At 58.7% G+C, this 23596-nt stretch overlaps 1 protein-coding gene across 8 annotated transcripts in view; it reads right to left on the bottom strand.

The window, feature by feature from the left end:
• The window catches only part of NFATC1 (nuclear factor of activated T cells 1), a 96679-nt gene that overhangs the window by 36409 nt on the left and 36674 nt on the right, over positions 1-23596 (bottom strand). For 4 of the 8 annotated variants that reach the window (XM_072758144.1, XM_072758145.1, XM_025997776.2 and 1 more), the window contains exons 4-8: positions 20648-20850; positions 19932-20104; positions 17813-17953; positions 8623-8678; positions 2627-2759 (exon numbers count right to left, since the gene is read on the bottom strand). In XM_072758144.1, coding sequence (XP_072614245.1) covers positions 2627-2759; positions 8623-8678; positions 17813-17953; positions 19932-20104; positions 20648-20850 — 706 coding nt within the window. Of the gene's footprint in view, positions 1-72; positions 413-1094; positions 1173-2626; positions 2760-8622; positions 8679-17812; positions 17954-19931; positions 20105-20647; positions 20851-23596 lie in introns of those variants that run through there. The other 4 variants (XM_072758146.1, XM_072758147.1, XM_072758148.1 and 1 more) reach the window with 2 other exon arrangements.

Genomic DNA, 23596 nt, shown 5'->3' with positions numbered 1-23596 from the left:
GTGCTCATGCCTGGGTGGCCGTCGAGCATGCACGGCGACGGAAATGCTGTACTGAACACCAGACACACAAGCTCTAGTTTTGCATTCATTCTCTTATTTATTTTTAAAACCACACAAGGGGAGCCCCTGCGATTTACCCGTGAAGTCAGACGCTGGCCGAGGCCCCTGCTCCTGGGAGCTTATAGGCTAGTGGTGCGTGGGCTGGGTGGGCCAGACTCGGGACCGGCGAGCTCCCAGGGGCCGGCGGCGTGGATGCTTTGGTTTCCCAGGTGCTGCAGCACATTTCCAGGGCAGAAGTGTGGAGGGACACTGAAAGCTGATGGAGACAGGCTCCCAGAACGGCAGGCATGTACGCAGCCCACAGATGGACTGGCCACTACCGGAAGGACAGACTGTGTCTGTGGAGCACTGGCTACAGAGAGAGGTGCAGAGGTGCTTTAGAGCAAGGGTGTGAAAAGCTGGGCAGAGGGCAGCGTGGTGCCAGGGTGCCAGGGAGGGTAGAGAGGGTGGTGAGGGGGTCCCCAGGCAGGTGGGGGGCATGGTGATGGGGTCACGGGGCAGGTGGGGGACATGCTAATGGGGTCACGGCGTCCCAGGCAGGTCGAGAGGGTGGTGACAGGGTCCCCGGCAGGTGGGGGACATGGTGATGGGGTCATGGAGTCCCAGGGTGGGTGAGGGGCATGGTGACGGGGTCATAGGGTCCCAGGTGGGTGGGGGGTGTGGTGACAGGGTCCTAGGGTGGGTGGAGGGCATGATGACGGGGTCCCCGGGTCCCAGGGCAGGTGGAGGGCATGGTGACAGGGTCCCTGGGTAGGTGGGGGTATGGTGATGGGGTCCCCAGTGGGTGGGGAGGGTGGTGATGGGGTTACAGGGTCCCAGGTGGGTGGAAAGCATGGTAATGGGATCATGGGGTCCCAGATGGGTGAAGAGAGTGGTGATGGGGTCCCGGGGCAGAGAGCAGGGCAGTCAGGCCCGTGTAGGGTGAGCCTGCAGGACGTGATTCCCAATGCAGGGTGGACACTGGATGGCATACACACAGCCCTGGGCACCCCATTATCTTAATAACAACATCCTTGGGGGCTCAGTGTCCCCACCTGTAAGAGAGGCATGGAGGTCACAGGCCAGGCCCTCTCCCACTGACACTGGAGGGTGTGCTATTCTCAGAGCAGGGACTGCAGAAAACATCAACGTGAGACATACTTTCTGGACTGGTTTAAAAAGTAATTTTTCTTATAAAGCTTAGTTTTCTTTAAAACATTCAACTTTTGGTCAACCATGATTGAAGTTTAATTAGAACAGAATCATTACATTTTCCAAAAATAACTAAATATTTTGTCTTGTAAGATGTACTGCACCTTAGTCCAAGAGCAGACGAGCTGGGCTGGGTTGCACGAGGCAGTCCCACAAACCCAAGCGGGGTCACAGATCTGAGACCAAACAGCTCTGGTGGAGCTGCTCACAGGCACACGTTCCTACTCCACAGTCCTATTCTGGGTCCACCTTGTGATGTGGTCATTTTATAACAAGATCACATTATTCAAATCTTGAAAAGCACAGCTAACATTTGCCCAAGAAACAGTTAATTCTAGCTGACGTCGACACAGATGCTCCAGGGCTTTCTATCGTCTAGTCTGTTTTGTAAATGACACGTTATGGGTAGAGAAAACGAAACCTTCTGAGAATCCTGATTTTACCAAGAAAGCAACATGGCTGCTTTCGCAATAGTTTTTAGTGTAATGTTAACTTCCTCTTAAATGACTCGAATACCTTAAGTGCTTAGACCTACAGTACAAAGACCGTCGGCAAGAGCTGAGCCAACAGGACACGATCCCGTTCAGAATGACAGGCGATGCCGTCCCCTCTGAGCGCACACCCCGGGCCCCCAGTCAGAGTGCCAGGCAATGCTCTGAGGACCACGCGTAGCACATTTATTTTCTACTGGTTCAGGGGGTGAAAAAACACGCCGGTATTTTCTTCCAGGAAACATTTTAAGCTGAAATGGCAAACTGATTTTCTAAGCGTCTACCCTCCAAGTGTGTGAATAATCTCAGGAAGGGCAGTTTCCCATTGAGTCAAAGGTGCTTGGGCCTGAAAGCCTCATGGTCACCGGGAGACGCAATTATTCACAGAAGAATGTGATGTGGGACATTAGCACAAGCACAGAAATCGTTAATGTTAGTTAATGACCACATCAAGCACCAGCCTTTAGGCTCAATAGCATGGGTTTATTTCTAAAGGCACCTGCAAAATAATTATGACTATTTGCTTTTCCACCTTAAACATCTAGAGAATTTAAGCACACATCTAGACCACCTCAGCTTTTGAGCGCAGAGGGCTGTCCTTTGTCTCCCCCCGGGCAGTTCTATATTTGCAAGCAGCCAGCAAAATGATCAGTAATTACCTCAAGATGCAGCCCCCGCCCAGAACAGTAACGAAGGAAAACACACCAGAAGCTTCACTTCTTTGAAAACTGAGGACAGGGTCTTGCTAACAGGATGACTATGCAGCTTAAGCAGACAACGGAACAACCACTCTGCTTCGTGGCGACGGCCTCTCGGCATTTCCGTCTTTTAGAAAAAGTGCCCCCTCGGTTCATTTTCACTTAAAGTTAGAAAGAGAGCGTTACCGTTCGCAGGCAGGTAGGTGAAGTGCTGGTACTGGCTCCTCTTTCTTTTCCCGTTGCAGACATAGAAACTGACTTGGACGGGGCTGGTTATTCTCTGATTGCGAAAAGGCGGTATCTCGAGCACCAGCGAGTTCTGGTGAGAAATGGCAGAGAGGGGGAGACAGTGAGCATCTCGCGCACACGAAGCACTCGGCACCGGCACCGAGCAGCCCGCACCGGCACCGAGCAGCCCGCGCCGCCCCGCCAGGGCTCCCTCGCGGCTGCCCCAGAGAGCTCGCCCGAGACGTGGGCAGCCCGGCACCAGGGCCGGCGGGCGCAGGGCAGCTGGGCTGGCTTGGGGCTGCAGCGGGGACACCACCGACACCTCCCTGAGCCAAGCCGCTGGTGCTGAGCCCAGGGCAGAGGGGGCACTCAGCCGGAGAGGTCCTCGAAAGACCCCCAGGCATCTGCCTGCCCCAACCACCATGGCCAGTGACCTCTGCAGGCTAAAGTCTCACACAGGGCTCGTGGATGGAGCCGTGCTCAGGTGACAGGATGAAGACCCAGGAGAGGGCACCTGGGGGGCTCAGCGGTGGAGCGTCTGCCTTTGGCCCAGGGCATGATCCCGGGGTCCTGGGATCAAGTCCCGCACTGGGCTCCCCGAGGAGAGCCTGCTTCTCTTGTCTGTGTGTGTCTCTCTCTCTCTGGGTCTCTCATGTATAAAGAAATATAATCTTAAAAAAAAAAAAAGGACCCAGGGGAGGTGCTTCCTGGAGATGCATCCCAGGGACAGGTATGGGACGAAGGCCCGATGCCTGTCACAGCCCTCCAGACAACCTCGAATGGAAGGCAGGTGAGCTCAACACGAGTGGGTGGACAGTGAGAATGTATGGCACAAACGGGGACAGATGCTTCCTGGTGGGCACTGTTACTGTCTCACAGTCCGAAATACAAATTAGCAACATGGTCACAAAATTTTTGCTCCTTCCAGTATAGGCCTGAAACAAGTCAGGTGGGCAGCATGGGATAAAAGGAGACACAGGCTGGCGGTCAGTGGTGGACACCACCGGGTGCCTGAATGTTCAGAGGACAGGTCTTCACAGGCACCCATGCTGTGCTTGATTTCGCAGGAGCGACAGGATTTCACATCCAAAATGTTTCTTCAGTTTTCTTTGTCAAATGATTTAAGTTAGCACTTAGAGAAAATGAGTAAGAAAAATCCATCGTATCAAGTTTTTGTTAAAGAAACTGTAGCTCGTTACCCAGTTTAATAGCAAAATTGATTGAATCGTGTTAAGTAATGGAATCTTAGAAATGTTAAAATGGGAAACTGAAGAGAACATCAGGCCCCACCTTTTCCTTTTACAGATAAAGAAACCAAGGCACAGAAGCCTGTCTGGGAGGACATGCAGGTGGCAGGGCCCCTGGGGCACCATCCCCTGGGGCCATGCTCACTCCCAACTAAAGGGGCTCGCTGCTTCCATACGTGTCCCACCTGGAAGAGGCAATGAGCCTCTTGTCCCCTTGGCAAAACTAACGCTCCAGACCTGGTGCCGACGGGGTGAAGGGTGGGTCACACGGGGGAGGGTGCATGCTCAGGGCCGGGGCCACCATGCTGAATGTCAGCTTCCCTGTTTGCACATGAGGATCAAGGGCAGGGGGTCTACATCTGGGCTTGTGTCCTAAGAGTTCGAGCATGTGGACAGGTGGACGGGGACCCTGCAGGAAATGCTGGTGCTGTACGTGGCTGTCACTGGCGACGGCGAGCCCCCGTGGGGCACAGAGCTAGTGGTCTGACCACCACGGAAGAAGAGGAAACATGGAGAGGAAGAGGTCCTACTTAAACAGAGGATGGAAATGAGGTGAGCCACGAGGAGCCGTCCACGGGGGGCCTGCGAGGGTCTGTACGGACTGCACAGGGCAGAAGGAGGTGTCAGACCAGGCCCGGCCTTGAGGGTTTGGTTTTTATAGATTCTACATGACTGGGGGGTTCTGTTACCTCTCTAAACAGAGTATGCAAAACACCATCCCCCTGGGAGCACGGTGAAGGAAGAGGCATGGAAGAGAGTGCAGTGAGGGGCACTGTCGTCCCTGCCACCTGTTGGCACAGGAACAGAACAGGGATAACAAACAGCTCTTGATAGGTCCCTGAACTCGCTTTAAGAAACTGCATCGTCAAAAAAGAAAAAAAAAAAAAAGAAAAAAAAAAAGAAACTGCATCGTCTACACTGCTCACAACAGCACATAAACCACACACACAGCAGGATTCTGCTTTGTTTAAAAACTGCGTGCGAGGGCAGCCCGGGTGGCTCAGAGGTTTACCACTGCCTTCAGCCCAGGGCCTGATCCTGGAGACCGGGGATCGAGTCCCATGTTGGGCTCCCTGCATGGAGCCTGCTTCTCTCTGCCTGTGTCTCTGCTTCTCTCTCTCTCTCTCTGTCTCTCATGAATAAATAAATAAAATCTTTAAAAAAAAATCTGTGTGCAACATAACGAGTGTGTGTGTGTGTGTGTGTGTGTGCGCACGCATATATGCAGGCACATGCATGTGCACGAACATGCACGCACCAGGAGAAGCCTGGCAGGATGGACACCCAAATGTCAGCAGTGGTGCAATTACACCAGGTGCCTGCTTTCTGTTTTATACCTTGCTACATTCTCCAAATTTCCACAACGAATAATATATTCCTTTATAGTTAGAATCAGTCTATAAAAATAAACCTCAATTAAGAGATACGGATGAATCATAAAATTAAAGTACTTCCCTCTTCACACGTACTGTTATGATTCTCTTAAAACAACTATTAACAGGCTTCCTTTAAAATATGCAGCTACTCAGTAAAAAAGACAAGCCAATGACACAAAAACGAACATGCAGACTTGGCAGGATTTCTGCAGGCTTCTTCCGTGCTCAGGGGAGCTGGGGGGGGAGAGAGTGCAGCTGGGGGGCCGGGGCACAGGAGGGAGGCTGCTGGGGGCGGCTCCAGCTGTCTGTCCCACCACCAGGTGTGTTTACGACAATCCTGTGAGCTGAGCAGCGGCAGGAAGCCAAGCTGCCTGCGGCCCACGGCGCCTCCCCGGGGCTACTCAGGCACGCAGGACACAGGACAGGACCCGCAGGAGACGTGTGCACGCGTGTGAACACGGGAGGGTGCCTGGACATCCTGGGAGAGGAGCAAGCTCGAGAGCACAGGTTTCCCCCTGGGGCCAGGGAGGAATCTTTTCCATTTGACAAGACTGGAAAGGCTTCTGGTAAGTGGATCAGAGCTTTGGAAAAGGAAGCTGAAGTCACAAGTAAAGATGCTTTGTCCCGATAGAGCCACTTGTGAGGGCGCAGGTGGCCCGGGGCCTGCCAAGAGCCAGCAGCGTTGGAGGGCCACCTCCACATCTCCACTCGGGGCTGGGAAGCCTACCTGCCGCGGAGCAGAGAAAAGCTGCCTGCTGGCTTCAACAAAGCCCACCAAGGCTCCCTGTTCACACCGCCCCAACAGCCCAGGGCCCCTTGGGGCCCCAGACAACACTACCATCTTGCCTTGAGCATGATTCCTGAATAAGCCAACTTCCCATTTCCCTGCACTGTCAGAAGGACCACACACCTGTCCATGGCCAGTGGTGAGCTGGGGGACCACACACCTGTCCATGGCCAGGGGTGAGCTAGGGGACCACACACCTGTCCATGGCCAAGGGGTGAGCTAGGGGACCACACACCTGTCCAGGGCTAGGGGGTGAGCTAGGGGACCACACACCTGTCCATGGCCAGGAGTGAGCTACGGGACCACACACCTGTCCATGGCCAGGGGTGAGCTAGGGGACCACACACCTGTCCACAGCCAGGGGTGAGCTAAGGGACAAACATACCTGTCCATGGTCAGGGGGTGAGCTAAGGGACCACACACCTGTCCATGGCCAGGGGGTAAGCTAGGGGACCACACATCTGTCCATGGCCACCAGTGAGCTGGGGGACCACACACACACACACACACACCTGTCCACGGCCAGGGGATGAGCGAGGGGACCACACACCTGTCCACGGCCAGGGGTGAGCTACGGGACCACACACCTGTCCACGGTCAGGGGGTGAGCTAGGGGAACACACACCTGTCCATGGTCAGGGGGTGAGCTAGGGGACCACACACCTGTCCACGGCCAGGGGGTGAGCTAGGGGACCACACACTTGTCCATGGCCAGGGGGTGAGCTAGGGGACCACACACACACACACACCTGTCCACGGCCAGGGGGTGAGCGAGGGGACCACACACCTGTCCACGGCCAGGGGTGAGCTACGGGACCACACACCTGTCCACGGTCAGGGGGTGAGCTAGGGGACCACACACCTGTCCACGGTCAGGGGGTGAGCTAGGGGACCACACACCTGTCCACGGCCAGGGGGTGAGCTAGGGGACCACACACTTGTCCATGGCCAGGGGGTGAGCTAGGGGACCACACACTTGTCCACGGCCAGGAGTGAGCTAGGGGACCACACACTTGTCCATGGCCAGGGGGTGAGCTAGGGGACCACACACCTGTCCACGGCCAGGGGGTGAGCTAGGGGACCACACATCTATCCATGGCCAGCAGTGAGCTGGGGGACCACACACTTGTCATGGCCAGGGGGTGAACTAGGGGACCACACACCTGTCCACGGTCAGGGGGTGAACTAGGGGACCATACACCTGTCCATGGCCAAGGGGTGAGCTAGGGGACTACACACCTGTCCACTATCAGGGGGTGAGCTAGGGGACCACACACTTGTCCACGGCCAAGGGGTGAGCTACGGGACCACACACCTGTCCATGGTCAGGGGGTGAGCTAGGGGACCACACACTTGTCCACGGCCAAGGGGCGAGCTACGGGACCACACACCTGTCCACAGGCAAGAGGTGAGTTAGGGGACCACACACCTGTCCACAGCCAGCAGGTGAGCTAGGGAAGCACACACTGGTCCTCGGCTACGGGTGAGCTAGGGGACCACACACTTGTCCACGGCCAGGGGGTGAGCTAGGGGACCTCACGCCTGTCCATAGTCAAGGGGTGAGCTACAGAGTTTGGAAGAACTTTGAACTTCTCAGGTGAACAGTCACCTGCTGGCCACGGTATAACTGCTGTTGGCCTGATGACTCCTGCTACTTTTCCAAGGACCATGCAGAACACATGCACACTGGACGGGAAAGGTTAATCCCACTATGGCAACAGTCAGTTTTAATATCACTTAACACACAGATGGTCAGTGGGTGAAAAGTGAGACCAAGCTACTTGCAGCCTAGGAGAAACCAACTTTGAACATAAAGACGCCACCAGAAGCCTCAGGGATGAAGGACGCCAGCACTCACACGTGCCACACAAAGCCAGAGAAGCTGTGTTGTCTCAAAGAATATCTTCTACTTACGACCACGGGGGCAACGTTATTTCTCAGGCACCTACACGTGCATGCGGTACCCAGCAGCTGTGGGCAGAAAGTCTGCATGGAGCAGGCACGAGGACCCCCCGACCCCTGCCAGCACTCCGCTCACAGGCAGAGACTGAGCACCTCTGAGTGGCACGAGATCGGACTTCACATCTAGTTCGTGTTCAGAACAAGTGTCTATGAAGTGACGTGCATTCTCTGAGGACGGAAGACAAGAAGTCATGCCAAGGACACTGGTGGAAGCTGGCGCAGCTTGGAGACTCGGGAGCAGCCACTGCTCCCGGGGCCCCCCTGCTCACAACCATAACCAGAGGGTGGCAGTGGCCCCGTGACGTGAGCCCCTCAGTGCACCCGCGGTCCTGGCCGAGGACGGGTGTGTGGTCCCCTGTCGGGGTTTACAGGGCACCTCCTGGGTGGGGCCCAGGTGGGGTCCTGCCCCCCCGTGGTCACTCTGCTGTCCTCCTCGAACTCGTGTTGTGTCCCACAAGCACTTGTGTCAGGCAGGGCTCCGTGATCCAGTCTGGCATTCCCAGTCACTCCTGCTCGCAGGAACCCCCTGCCCAGCCTCCAGAGCACTGGCACCCCCAGGGCTGCGTGTCCAGCCACACTTACCGGCTTACATAGGTCTCTATCCAGCTTGGCCTCTGTCTCCCAGATGTGGTGACCGTCTAGGGGGAAGAGGCAGAGGGAAGCCCATCAGTCTGGGTGCCTGGGCGAGTGCCCCGCCTGGATGGTGAGCCCTGACCAGGCACAGGGGACCCCGGGGACCACAGCCCTCTGACCAGCTCGGGCCACCCGGGCTGTTAACGCGGAAGAGCAAACAGTTACATGTGCGTCACCAGCTGAGAGGACATGCCTGGCCCAGACGTGGGCAGGGAGCCTGGCGAAGCCCGAAGGACCCACCCACCACCTCTGTAGGAGGGAGCCACATGCAGTGCATGCCCCAGAAATCCAACCCCCTCCTACGTCCTCAGGCCCACCGCCCCAGCTTCATGCCAGGCATGAGTGGTTTCTACATGCCAAGCTTTTCTGAGGGAGGCAAGCCCAGGAGAAGCACCCGTGACCCAGGAGAGGATGCACAGGCCAGGGAGCTGACCCAGGTATGTGTCCCGGCCCCTGTACCCACCAGCTCCAGCCTAAGGTGCATGCGTGCCAGGAAGCAGGGGCCAGATGACCCAGGGCTGCAAAGCCCCCGTGTGTTTTAGGAGCAGAGTTGTTCTAACGCGTGAGGGCCTGGGAGCCCTGGTCCTGCCTCTGCTCAGACCAGCGGTCGGCTGAGGGAGAAAATCCTCTCTCTGATGGCTTTTTGCCACATCAGGATACAGAAATGCAAAATATGGTATTTTTAACTTTACCCCAGTGGCCATTTGCATGTTTCAAAAAAAAATAATAAAAAGGCTCCCAATAGGCCTTGAAAGGGCTCAGTGTTCCTTGGGTCCCGGCCTGCAAGGGGGGAGCTTCAGGGAGCCTGGGGTGGGAATGTCTGCGAACTGAGCTCTGGGCCTTCAGGAGCCTCTCCAGGGCTGCCGGCCACGTGGGGGACAGGCGGGCGTTTCCCCAATCGACAGGCGGGCGTTTCCCCAATCGGCAGACGGGCATCCCCTGCTGAGGACTCCCTCCTCCTCCTCTCCTGTGACTCTGTCCCCAAACACACAACTACAGCAAGAGACGCTTAGCAATGTTCCTGCTGTTTCCAAAGAAGAGATTGTGTGTATGTGTGTGTAACAGATCCTAAATTATAAATAAATTAGACAAAATCTCCTTCTTCTGCCTGACAGTCAGGGCGGGCAGGGGTGGAGGGTGGAGACAGCAGGAGGAAATATGAGTCACAGAGCTCGGAGCAGCGTCGGCGTGCCAGGACACATGGGCCTCTCGGGATGCCCGGGCTCCCAGTGCCAACTACCCACCAGATGAACCCACTCAGCGATAAGATGCAGACCAGGGCCCAGGGGATCAGCCGCCCTGTCTCCTCCAGGAAAACATTATCGGAAACTAAAAATACACTCTGCCATTCTCAAAGGCACCAACCAAGACTCCCACAAAGCATCACAGTTTCCGGAATGCAGAAGCATCCTTAACCCCCCAGAGCTGATGGGCAATCCTGAGCCGTGGGGGTCGGGGGACTGGGGCCAGGGGTCGGGGTTGGGGCCCAGGGACTGGGCCTGGAGGTTGGGGTTGGGGGCCAGGGGCTGGGCCTGGAAGCCAGGGTCAAGGGCTGGGGACCAGGGGCAAGAGGCTGGGGACCAGGGGCAAGAGGGTGGGGCCAGGGACTGAGCCTAGAGGCCAAGGTCAGGGGTTGGAGGCCAGGGGCTAGGGTTGGGGGCCAGGGGCTGTGTCTGGAGATTGGGGTCGGGGGCTGGCCATGGGCTGGGGTTGCGGGCAGGGGCCGGGGTCGGGGCAGCCTTCCAGGCCGTGCAGACAGGAGCCCCACCCACCACTTAAGGATTTGAAACGACCCCGTTCCCTAAGCAAGTGACCCAAGTGCTCCTCCTGCCCATGGCACGGCCTCCATCTGCTGCTGGGAGGCTCAGCACAGTGCCTGTGGACCCAGCACAAGCCTCCTGGGCCTGCGGGCGCCGGTCCTTGTCAGAGTGTCAGCCCAAGGCTGGCAAGGCCCACTGTGCGTGTACATTCAGCTTTCCAAACGCCTGCCCCACTAACTGCAGAGTAAGCACAAGCAGAGCCTCCAGACACTCCCATCAACCACCAGGCTTCTGGAAGGTGGGGAGGGCAGGGCCTGGAGGTCTCAGGGGCCCAGGGCTCCCAGCACACTCTGGGCACCTGTCCTGGGCTCTGGGCCTGTGTTCCCTGAGTCCTCGTATCTGTGACTGAATCACAGCCCAGCCCATAGAGGCAGGGGCACGGCCTGTTTTACTGAGGATCCCCAGCGAGCTGCCATCCACGTAGAAACAGATACAGACCAATTGCCCAAGATGGCAGTGCCCAGGCCACTCGACGTGGCTGATAATCATGTACGCCAGGGAACTGTGAAGCTGGCTCCCATGTGCATCAGAAGCAGCAGGGACCCAGTCGCAGTCGCCCCAGGAGCTGGTGGCATGGGCCCCACCGTCCTGCCTGTGGACATCCAGCCCCTGGGTGCCCCCTCTGCCAAGCCCAGCCAGAGGTGGGCCCCACGCGGGCACTAAGCAAAGCCCCAGCCTCCATAGGGACGGGAAAGGCTGGCCCTGGAAGAGCCGAGGAGCTCCAGCCTTATCAGGAGCCCCAGGTCCTCAGTAGGAAACTGTGCGCAAGCCCAGAAGTAAAAATATTCCGAATCATTAGGGAATTCCCTGCAGGGTGAGTCATCGGAAAGGCTTCCCCGCCACACCCGCCCGGAGGCTTCCACAGCCGGCCGGGCCGCTCAGCCTCCCTGCCCAGCGCTGACTCACACGCTCCCGGGCGGCCTCTGCCTCTGCCGGAGCGTCGGGAGTGTCGCCAGCCTTCCCGAGCGCTCCGGAGCCGCCTGGCTTCCCACCAAGTCTCAGCACCGAGCCGGGGTCTGCCAGTCCCGGCCATGCTGCCTGCAGGCAGGGTGGAGAGACCAACGGTCCGTCACATGGAATCGCAGCTTCCCTGCAGCCCAGGTGACTCCGCCTGGGCCACGTGCACACGGTCCCCACCCCGCACGGCTGCCGGGTGCTGACACCGCCGGGTGTAGACCAGGACCCCAGGGGGCCACGGCGGGGTGCACATGGGGGGCTGCTCCACACTCCTGTGGGGGCCACGAAGACGGGTGCCTACATGGGGGCAGGTGGAGGTGCTCTGGGGCTGTTCCGGTCACATGGGTCCCACACAGGGGAGTGCCCCCCTGCAGCTGGTCTTCACCCTTCCCCATGCCTGAGACACCCCCAGGCCTCACACTCTGGGGTGCCCGCTTCCCACAGAAGAGACTCCAGGCTGAGCTAGGATCACTGTCCCACCGTGGGCTCAGCCTGGCCGATCCTCACTGAGCGTGACTCTCCACGAGCAGACTCCCCTCTGGGACACCCACCCAGAGAAGGGAGCACACGTTCTTCCTGGTGCACCCGCACCACAAGTTGGGCACCACCCCAGCGTCTACCCTGAAGGGATAAGCCCACATGGTCCATGCACATGACAAACGCCACTCAGCCTTCAAAGGGACGAGATTCCAATGCACTCCTGTGGGGAATCCCTGGGAGACGGCCGCTTGGGGCATGGAGCTGGGCACAGTGGGACCCACACCATGCATGTCCAGGGCAGCATCCACAGGGACAGCTAGTGGCTCTGAAGCTGCCAGGCTGGGGGGAACAGGGATGAAGGCTTCTGGGAATTTCTAGAACTAGCGGGACACCTACCTGGCTCTGAACAAGCCAAAGACCAATGAACTTTAAGTGGATGAGCCACGTGGTCTCAGTCATATCTCAGCAAAACAGATAAAATGTCAGTTCTCCAACCTGTGTGTGACCTGTGCCACCTCACCCAGCAGCGTCCTCTCCACACCTTTCCTTTCCCATCAAGACCCAGGGCTGCAGTGGATGTGGGAGGGCAGGACCCGGAACACAGCTCTCCTGCTGGGGAGGGACCCGAGCCCACTCTCTGGATGTGAAGCTGAAACAGGAGCACCCGGGCGCAGTTTGGGTCAAACCACAGGGAAACACTGGCCACCAGTCCAGAGAAAGGATTCTGGTGCCAACCCTTTCCCGGCAGGGACGCAAGGCCTGTGGACGGGCCCCCTGCCCACACTGGGCCCCCTGCACTGTGCTGGTCACCATGCCCCAGGAAGGACAGGGGAGGCCCAAGGTCATGCTGGCACCCCACAGAAGAGCCCTGTGAGGGAGGGGTGAGACCATGACTCCCCAGGGGGCACCAGGGCACATCCTGGGACATTAGTGAAGAGAAGCCTGACCCGGGGAGGAGAAGCAGGACAGGAGGGTGGCTTCCAGCATCACCAGTCCTGCACAGTCACAGGTGATGCTGTCCGAGGGCGCCAACTGTTTCTGCTGCCTCATGCAGCCAGGCCCTGGTGGGTGCACCTGCTAGCTATGCTGCTGCAAGCTGCCCCCCACCTGCCCAAGAACGCTGCCCGTGGAAGTCACCTCCTTGGCATACAGCTGTCCCTGTGGATAGGTGGGCCCTCCTGCCCCCTCCTGCCCCCTCCCATGTCCACGCCAGGAAAACTCAGAGCAGATGCCTTCTTCCCCACACCAAGTCATGACCTGCACGTATGTGAGCCGCACCACTGGCCGGGGGTGTCCATGTCTGGGCAATTCCCAGAAACCCTTCAGAAGAAGCATGCCAAGGCAATGGGACCCCAGCCCTGAGGCCACAGCTCCCCAGGGCGGGAGAGGTGGGCGCCAGAGGTTGCCGCTGAGTCCTCGCTGCCAGAGCCCAGATGGCCAGGGCCCGTGATGTAACCCCGCTGGCTGTGCCCAGCTGTGCCCGGCTGGGGCGGAGAGACAGCGGGCCCCTGGCTCCTGGGCAGTGTCACGGCCACACAACCTGGCCGGGAGGGAGGGGGGGGCAGGGCAGTGGGCTCACACACATACCTGCTCTCACACAACCCTGACACACCTGCTCTCACACTCTGACACATGCACCTGCTCTCACATACACTCCCTGACTCATGTGCTCACACATGGTCCAACAATCCCCACCATACACACCTGCTCACACACACACTTGCTCTCATACATGTGCTCTCTCTCTGACACACATACGTGCTCACACATGCTCCAGCAATGCCTACCACACACACCACACCTAAACTGGCATCTGAGTCCAGGCCTATGTGTGAGCCGGTTCGTACCTGACAACAAGAAAAGCTGCACAGGACCCCCAGCCTCCACTCTGTGGGGAGGGGCTTTCCCAGGTGTGCTCTGCTCCGGACTGTGGCCTGAGACCCAATCTTGAACATGAAGTCATCCCTAGCGGATGTCCTGAGAGTCGCTGGAACTGGGTGGGGGGCAGAGATGAGGAGCGACCACGTCACACACACACACACACACACACACACACACACGCACACGTGAGGCCTGGACACACAGCTCAGTGATCCTACGGGCCAGAGTCCGCGCTTTCCCCTCCAGCAGCCTTCAACTCTCCCCCACATCAGAGAAGCTTCTGGTAGCACAGGAGCCACTATCCTGCTTCGGGAGCAACAGGCATATGTCAAACCCAAGGGAGGGAGGTGTGCGGACCCTGAAGCTCACCAACCAGGGAAGGCCCATGTCGGCCTTTGAGTCTGGAATCTGGTCACCTCTAAAGGATTTTCTTAGCCATGGCTCTGCATGTGGAGCATTCAGAACGAAGCCGGGAGATGAGGGGAAGGGGGTTGCGCAGGTGGAGCTAGTGCAGGCCCGGGAACTCAGACTCATGGCCCGCTCTGAGCGCCGTCCCCACTCCCTGTGGCACACACTGTGGGGGGAGTGTGGGGGACAACACTGCCTCCTCCGATCATTAGCCCCTCCACCCCGCCCACCACCTGGGACCAAGTGTGGGGTGGGAGCCTCCTCCCAGGAGGGCCCACCCGTGGGTGGCTCAGCCCAGCAAACTGAGGAGGAGCCGGTCACCTGGGAAGCCACCAAAGGGGAGGGACCCAGGCCGACCCTCAGCGGAGCCACCTGGGGCTTCTTGGGGAGGAGCGCTGAGCACCCAATGAAGAGCAATCTGAGGTCGGAATGGCACCCACACTGCAGCCTGACCAACTGGCTTCCACGTTTATACCTGGGGGGCCCACATCTGGGCACAGCAGCCCAGGCCTTAGATGCACAGAATGGCAGCTGGCCCCAGCTCACGGCAGCTCCCCGCACCAACCCTGGGTGTGGTCCAGCTAAAGAAGGCGCTGCTGCTGGAGGCCCCCAAGTTTGGGTGAGGTTTGTGGGCAGCAGAGAAGCCAAAACAGGCTTCACTCATAGTTTTCAGTAATGGCAGGATGACAGACAGGAACCCCAGGGAACGCCCCCCTACAGCCCTGGGGTCAAGAGCACGACAGTCTGACGCACCCAGGCTGCTGCTGCGCTCACCTATTCTGCCTCCGGCCTGCCTCAGCGGCAGGGAGCCCACGTGGCTCATGCTGTCCTCATGTGTACTCAATGCGACAGCGTCCCTTGGGTGGACTCAAACGCACACGTGTACAAATACATGACTTAGTCCACACACACAAGTGCTACCAGTCATCTTCGTGGCTACAGATGGGGGAAGGTCAGCAAGTCACCTCCCACGCTGGTACGTCTGTGACATGTGGGGCTGGCGGCCTGAGGCCGGGCCAACCGCACCAGACACTCAGCCACAGGCTGCCACACGCTGCCTTGTCCTCAGCAGTGCCCTCTGACGCCGAAGCCACAAACCGGACCCGAATCCTCGGAGGAAAGGTATCCTGACACCTGGACCTTTTGGGAGACACAGGGAAGGACTCCCCCCAAAATCTTGATAGTCTTCTGGAAAGCACCATCACTTACACAGCCAGAGCTCCGTGCTGCCCTCCACAGTCTTTGTGACACGTCTCACAAGGACTCCACAGCCCCTCCTCCCATCTGGGCTGGCCCCAGGGACCTGCCAATGCTGCCCTCAGCACAGGCACCCATGCCCCTCCATCTCTGACCTGCTCCTGCCGCGGGTGTGGGGAAGTGCACCCCTCCAGGAGGTACAGCAGCTGTGGGCACCCCTCGAACAGAAAGAACTGCTCCTTGAGACCCTCACAAAGCCCTGGGTTGCGGGTGCCCTAAGTAAGCCCAGAGCAGCTGCTGGGAGGCCCAGATGCAGGCGGTAGGTGCCCCGAGATGCCCAGAGCAGCGTCCCAGCGGGAAGAGCTGGGAGCCCGTGGGCCTCCATGGTGGGGCTTGGGCTCAGGCCTCCCGGCTCACATGCCACCCTGGCACCGGCCCAGCAGCAGCGTGAAGACTGAACTTCCCAAGAGACCAATGGCTGCATCAGAGCCCTGCAGGACAGCTGTGCTTTTAACCTGAATTGACTTTAGTGTTTTCTCCAAAACATCAACTAGGAAAAGCCCAGTTACAGTTACGGAGCGCATCAGGACATGTGAGGTGGAGTGAGAGCCGCCTCCGCCAGGAGTCAGAGGTCAAAGTGGTTTCCTTCTCTTGGAAATGTGACTTGTATGAGAGGCAAACCACCTCATTTAAATATAAACACAAGCAGTGACAGCGTCCAGAGGTGTAACCACAGTGTTCATACCCACTCACAACAGTTGCGGCCTCTGACCACATTGCCACCTATGCTCGCATCTTGCCGGCCGTGCACCTGACGCCAGGCTGCTGCAGGGAGTGGCTGGAGGGCCCCTGGGTGAGGATGGCGCTGGTTACGCACCTAGGGACTAAGGTCCCCACACTGTGGGCTGGCGGCCAACCTCCACGTGGCATTGTGATGCCATGGAGCAGAGACCTGGAAATGAGTGGTGAGTGTGCCGGCTGGCGGAGGGACCTGCCCTGAGAAGGAGCCCCACAGTGCCCACAAAGCGGGGAGCCTCCAGGAGACCCCCATGATCCCATCCTGGCGCCAAGGTGATGGCCAGTCCGGGAAGGAAGCCGCATGGACTTCTCCTTTGGGTGGTAGCCAGGAGAGTGCATCTCCTGGGGCTGCATCTCAGTGCATCTCCTTGCAGCCCGGCAAGCAGAGCGCCATGGCCGTGCCCCCCACCGATGCTTGTTCATACAAAGCTCAAATGGTTAAACCATTTCAAAATTACCCTCCTCCAAAAAAAAGGTGTTCCAGTAACACAAATTCTGATCATTATGCCTTGTCGTTTTTCTCCATAATTCACAACGTGTTTTCCAATTATGTGCATGATTACACAGGATGACTGAGCTGAACACGCAGAACTCTCAAGCCCGTTTTGATGGAGGCACTTAAGCTTCCTGCACAAAATCAAGACCTCATTGTGGATGCTAATCACTGGGCTGGTTTCTAGTGATCAGCGTGGGTCCTGCACTGGTGCTCTCCGGAAAACTCTCCGTTTCTGCAGGAAACAGGGAGGAGAAAACACAGCCTAGCGGCAGCAGCCCCATCAAAGGGGAAGGACCTCATGCCCATTGGCCATGCTTGGCAGGGAACCAGCTCCAAAATCAGCTGCAGAGAACTTCTGGGAGAGGCGAGCCCCGCACACCCTCTCACCTGCTCTTGTTTGTGATTTGCACGGGTGCCCAGGGGCCTCTTGTCAGACGGTTCTCGGGGCAGGAGCTGCGCACACACGCACATCTGCCTGGCAGCACACCCAGGGGCCTATTGCCCAAACATCAGACAAGAGAGACATGCAGCAACCATGCCCCACCACTCCCTACACCGAGGTCTGCCCCCACCCACTTTGACGTCTACACATTCGGAGTGGTCTACACACACACATGCAGAACGGCTGAGAACCCAAGTGCCACGGCTCACGCAGCAGCAGCACCTGCCTCTGCATCTGTGGCACCAATAAGAACGTGAGCCTGAAGGATGCCAGGGAGGCTTCAGGTCCAGGTCCAGGTCCCACCACCTGCCATGGCTGCCCCGCATCCAGATGCTTGCCTCCAAGATGGCTGGGCTTCAGCCAGACGAGAAACCCTTGTCTCCACAGAGCAGAACAGTGCTTCCCAAGACGGCATGCATGGTGGCCCGGGGCAGGGCCTGTGCACAGCCAGGAGGGCGCCCTCCATCCAGTCCAGGCAAAGTGCCAGGGGCCATGGCCAGCGTGCGGAAGGCAGCCCGCTGACACAGGCAGAGCTAGGAGATCTGCTCCTGCTTCCCAGCACAGACACCCGCAGAGTGGCCATGCTCCGCCACCAGGAACCAATTCCACCTGTGCCCAGAGCGGGGAAACACTCCCACGGCCTGTTCATACAGGAAGTACCTGGTGCTTTCTCCACAAAAATGACTTTGGAGTCTTGCAGAAAGTTGTGTCCAGACAGGACCATCTTCTTCCCGCCAAGGACGGGGCAGCTGGCCGCACTCTGCTTCTCCACGAGGGGCAGCTCCTGGGCCGACCGCTGGGCTGCATGGGGTCAGAACAGGGAGAATGAGCATGTGCCCCCGGCCCCACATCACGAAGCAGCCTGAGCGGGTGCCCGGGCTCGGCCAGGCAGTCAGGAACTTGGATTTCCCGGCAGCTGCTCAGGGTCTGGGGCAGGGGGCGCGGCGCGTACACGGAGCACTAGGGCAACCGCATGTGGCACCCTGGCCACCCTAAGGACAGCCTCCTGCATGAGAGGCAGCAGCCCCACGCAGGTTCGTGTGACCACGCACACAGGGCGATCACACATCCGATTTGCGCACATGGGGAAATCAGGAGGCAGGAATGCGTGTTCGCACGCGTGTACGTCTGTGTGTGAGCCTGGGGGTGGGGTGGGGAGGAATACGTGCACGCATGCATGTAAGTCTGCGCATGAGCCTCCCTGGGGTGAATGCGCGCGCGTGCGTGTGTGCATCTGTGCGAGAGCCTCTGTGGGGGAATGCGTGCATGCGCCTGCATGTCCTGTGTGAGCCTTCCACTCCAGGGGCCCCTCGGCTGTGTGCGGCCCAGACACAGCCTCCGGGGGAGGAGCAGCGGACTGCACCCCCTGTCACGGTGAGCAGAGCGTGGGCTCCTAGAGCTGGGAGCCACAGGGAGACCCTCCCCAGGCACTGTGGGTGTGCGGGCCCCGTGTGAACCAACGGAGGGGCCTTGGGCTTCGGTCCTGTCTGGGCCACGGGACCAGAGGGGCTGGGACAAGACAGGCAGTGACCAGAGCACAGGGCAGTTGGGTCATCTGGGGACAACAGTGCACAGTGAGGCCACCGACCCAAGCTTTCTGGGCAGAAACAGCGGCAAGCATGGGCGTTTCTGCCACCAGCTCCACACCAGCAGTTCTCCTGCAGCCAGTGGGCTGGAGGGTGGAAGTCCCTGGGGCTTCGTGGGGTCGGGGGACAAGGCACAGCCACGGCTGGGGAGTCCCGGGGACTGAACTGGGTCAGACTCTCAGGTCAGAGGTGAGGGAACCAAACCCAGACGCTCCCTAGGATGGGCAGGTGAGTGTCCTGTGACAGCCACACCCCGTGGCAGACGTTCTGACAGTGACCGCACTGTTCATGACAGTGGGCCGCATGTCCCACCAGACCCTGCAAAGACTCCTGCGTGTCCCGCCCCCCAGAGCAGCCACTGCACACGGGTTTGTGGGGCTTCTGTCAATCACCTCACTTGCCGACAAAAGTCAACAAAGTCACTGACAGGGGTCATGGAGCCCCTGCAGGAGCAGGGTGTCAAGTCCAAGGCTGGATGCTCCTGAATCACACACAGGGTGAAAGAAAGGAAAACCAGGGGCCACTAGGGAAGGCAAACAAGTCCTATGCGGGCCGGCAAACTTAGTTTGCTCCACCCCACAACCAGACCAACGACCGAGTCCCACTCAGGTTCCATGCATGCACCTCGGGGTCTTAGCAAGCACCTTGGGGTCCATGCACGCATCTTGGGTCTCAGCAAGCACCTTGGGGTCCATGAATGCACCTCGGGGTCCCAAACAAGCACCTCAGAGTTCCAAGCATGCACCTTGGTGTTTTGTGCAAGCATCTCGGGGTTCAAGCAAGCACCTTGGGGTCCTGAGTAAGCACCTTGAGGTCTGAGCAAACACCTCGGGGTCCCATGCATGCATCTCAGGGTCCGATGCATGCATCTCAGGGTTCAAGCAAGCACCTCGAGATCTGAGCAAACACCTCAGGGTCCCATGCATGCATCTTGGGGTCCCGTGCATGCATCTCAAGGTTTGAGCAAGCTCCCCTCCTTGTCCTCCCTGCAGGTGCCGGCAGCAGGTGCCAGCAGCACACAAGAACCCGTAAACCTGAATGACTGCAGAGCAGCCCCACGGGGTTGATGCGGCAGGCCGGAGACAGAAGCAACTGCACAAGCAGGAGGGAAGAGTCCATGCATCCACACGAACAAGGACAGGAAATGTGTCACAGAAATGAGAGAATGACACAGGCCTGGCTCCGGTACTCACAGCACTCAATGGGGTTGGAAGCCACCTGCAGGGACAGCGTCCGGCCGTTGGGCTGAGGGATGTGGACTCGGAAGACCAGCCTCACCCTGGTGTTCTTCCTCCCAATGTCTGTCTCCCCTTTCCGCAGCTCGATGTCAGAGTTTCGGAGCTTCAGAATCCCGGCACAGTCCACGCTGCCCAGAACAAGAGTCCACACGGGTCATCAGTCCCTGATGTGCAGCTCAGGGTGCCCCACTCCACCCCGCCAGGCCCACGGAGCCTCCCACCGGCACGGGGAGATGGCACTGCATTTAGCGCCCAGAGGTGTCAGTGGGAGGGGCAGAGCCATGAGGATGGGCCTTGCTACCCACAGGAGGGTCAGTTGTCAGCTCACAGAGGGCAGGCCTGCTGGGCCTCAGAGCCACTCGCGGCAGCAGCGACAGAGCCTCCCAGGAGACACCTGCCTGGACGCACTGCACTCCTTCCATAGGCAGCGTTTGCATCTGGTCGCCAGCGAACCCAAAAATGAACAGGTGTCATGTTCAGGGGGTGAGGGCAACCTGATGGTGGACAGGCAGCCGGGACCGGCCATTGAGGTGCTACGGACCTGTCACCCTACGGATCTGTGGGGTGCCGAGCCCAGGGCCAGGGCAAAGGGGAGAAGCGGGCATGCTGGCCACACTGCCCGGCACTGTCCCGCGTGCCCTGAGTGCCCCAGCCACGCAGGCACGGCTTACATGGCTCGCATGTTGTTCTCAGGCAGCAGTGGGATTTCCAGGACTTTGGTGTTGGAGAGGATGGCTTCATGACTGGTAGTGGAGACAGTCTTGCCTGTGATCCGGTGCACCTGGTAGAAGGCGTGGGGTCTCAGCAGGCGGTCGTCGGCCGTCCCGATGAACAGCTGTAGTGTGAGCGGTTCATTCTCCAAGTAGCCGTGAAGCTGCGTAGAGAACAAGAGTCCCCAGTAAGCACCTGCGCACAAAACGGCCCAGAACCACTGAAACGTTGACAAGCAGAGGCTGACTTGCTAGGGAATCATGCAGCAGGTGCTTGGTGCCAAGTACTCCTGCAGCTCGGCCCCTCAGTGAAGGACTCAGGAATACCACCCCAAGGGTGCCCTAATGGCCCTGGACCCATGTGAGCTGCGAGCATTCCTGTTGCCTCCATTCAAACACACATCCACGTGTGCCCCCCCCCCCACACACACATCTTGCACACATGCCACGGCACCACCCTGAGCAGCACCCAAGATGCCGGCAGCAGCTAGGAGGGGCTCTGCGTCCCCGCAAAGCCTCCCGCTGCAGCCCACCTCCTCCCTTCGTGTGTCTCCCTGGCAGCTTGTGACACTGTCCGCTATAAAGACCACATGCTGCTGGCGCCTCCCAGAAACAGCACTCAGCCGTCTGCAGAAAACTTCTCCCTAATAAACTCACATGTGCACCACCAGGATAGGGTACTTTCTCCCTTGCACCCTGTCCTGATGTCCTGATGACACAGGACACTCCAGATAGACACAAAGTTGGCCCCTTTTTGTCCTGCTCAGGGCCGCTCTGCCCCTGGGGCAGGTGAGGGCTCCCTGCGGCCCTGGTGCCCCCAGCTCATGTCCCCAACCATGGCAGGAAGCCCCATAGCAGAGCCTGGATCCTGGGAAGGGCCTGGCAATCCCAAGCTGTTGGCTCTGCGTTTCATAGTCACACTCACTTTCCTCGACAACAGACAGTTGCTCTAACGCCGCTGCCAGATGACCCCGCGGGGCTGGGGGCTACCAGTGCCTCAAAGGAGCCTGGAGGCCAGCTGCCTGCCTGCAGTCGTGTGGCCAGCAGCCAGCACCCTGACCTGCAAGCATGGGGGGGGGGGCTGAGAACCTATGGAAGAATGGCCCTGAGGAGCAGACACACGTCCTTGCCATCCCACCCACAGAGCACAGTTGTGAGCGTGACACCCCAGAGCACCTGCTACAGAGTGGGTACCCGAGGGGCATGCGGCAGGGCCAGGGAGGTGGGAGGGCACCCTGAGGTCACTTCACCCACACAAGGAGGCCGGTATGGGGTCACAGGGACCTGCCCTGCAGTGCAGGCCCGAACAGCGGGGGACGGGGGGGGGACAGATGGGGCTCCCGTGTGAACCAGTGGGAGGTTTCTGTGCAGGCGGCAGGGCCGTGGCCAGGCTCATGGCAACAGGGCTCAGGCCTCACGCATATCCCGCCTAAACTGGTGCAGCTTTTATACTCGTGTTGACATCCCAATTTGAAAACAATAAACTTGAGAAGCAGGAACAGCAGCCCAGAGGCTGACAGAGGCTGACGGGACAGCGGGCAGGTCTGGGGCTCTCCAGGTGCAGCTGTGGCCTCAGATGGGATGCAGGTCGGCCACTCACCATCACTGTCCTGCCTCCTTGGCCAGCGAGACGCCATGGGAACACAAAAGGCCCCAGGCTGAGCGCTTGCTTCTGAAGACTCCTGTCTGCACCCCACGTTTCCCCTGGCCTCAGGCGGAAGGTGCTCTTTATGGAATCAGAGGTGCATGTGAGTGGCGCATGCCCGTCAGCTGCCACGAGGAGGCAGGAAGGTAAGGCCAGCCCAGCTTCGGGTGGCAAACCTTTCGTCTCCGGAGAATGCAGGTATCCACATGCCAAGTGCATGCACCTCATTCCCATGTGGGGGAGAGCCCAAGCCCCCAGGGGAGCCCCAGGTCGGATTGAAGAGGCCAGCTGTGCCCGGGTCACGCTGCCCGGAGGTCTGTCCACGAGCACCCATTTCCCTGTCACCACCTGCACCCAGGGCCTCACAACATTTGTTCTAAGTACAACAATGTCTTCACCCTCAACCCAACTTAGAATAAAAAACACATTCGTCTGCAGTCACACCACAGAGGAGTCATGGGGATCCACCCTAGGAGTCCATTACCCCAGAGGAGCAAGCACCTGCCTCTCCACATGTGCAGGGCAGCAGTGAGCCGTTAATCAAAACCAGGCTCAGAAAGACACATGTACTTACTGTTTTAATTTAATTAGAAGATAAGTTCCTTACAGGTTCTGAGTTCCCAGAGGACAACCCACGACGACGACTGTTCAGGAGGCAGATCTATGCACTGTCAGCAAACTGAATGTCTGGGCCCAGCCCACCACCTGCCACCCGCTGGGCAGAAGAGGACCGGGCACTCGTGAGAGGCCACAGGGCAGGGCCAAGGCCCAGGCACCACGTGTGCACCATGTGGCGGTTCAGTAGGGAGACTCTGACCATCACCCCAGGGATCTCCCAGTGCTTCCTGCAGACGGTGTGCATGGACGGAGAACACACACACTCGTGCACGCCCGCGAGCATGTGTGTACTCACACCCCACACACTCAGAGCACATATGCACACATGCATACGCTCACAGGAGGGCTCCCCAGACACAGAGGTGCTGTGTGTGGTTAAGGCTTGTGGCCCGAAACTTGTGCACTGGCCACGCCATTTTCATCTTTTAGTGCCTGTAACAGGGTCCCACGCATCTGCGGACGTGGTCATCATCAAAGTGGCTTCTTCATATTAAAATAATATGGTCCAGATCTACAGGTTCCTGACACACATGGACCAAACACGTGTCTGACAGGCGTGTGCACACAGGCAGGGAGCACCACTGGGGAGATGCCTGCAGAGGGACCGGGGATGCTGTGCCCGTGTGGTCAGCATGTGTGGAAGGGCT

This window comes from Vulpes vulpes, chromosome 5 (assembly GCF_048418805.1).
Source record: "Vulpes vulpes isolate BD-2025 chromosome 5, VulVul3, whole genome shotgun sequence".
Lineage (NCBI taxonomy): Eukaryota > Metazoa > Chordata > Mammalia > Carnivora > Canidae > Vulpes > Vulpes vulpes.
This window is presented reverse-complemented; position numbering and strand designations above follow the sequence as displayed.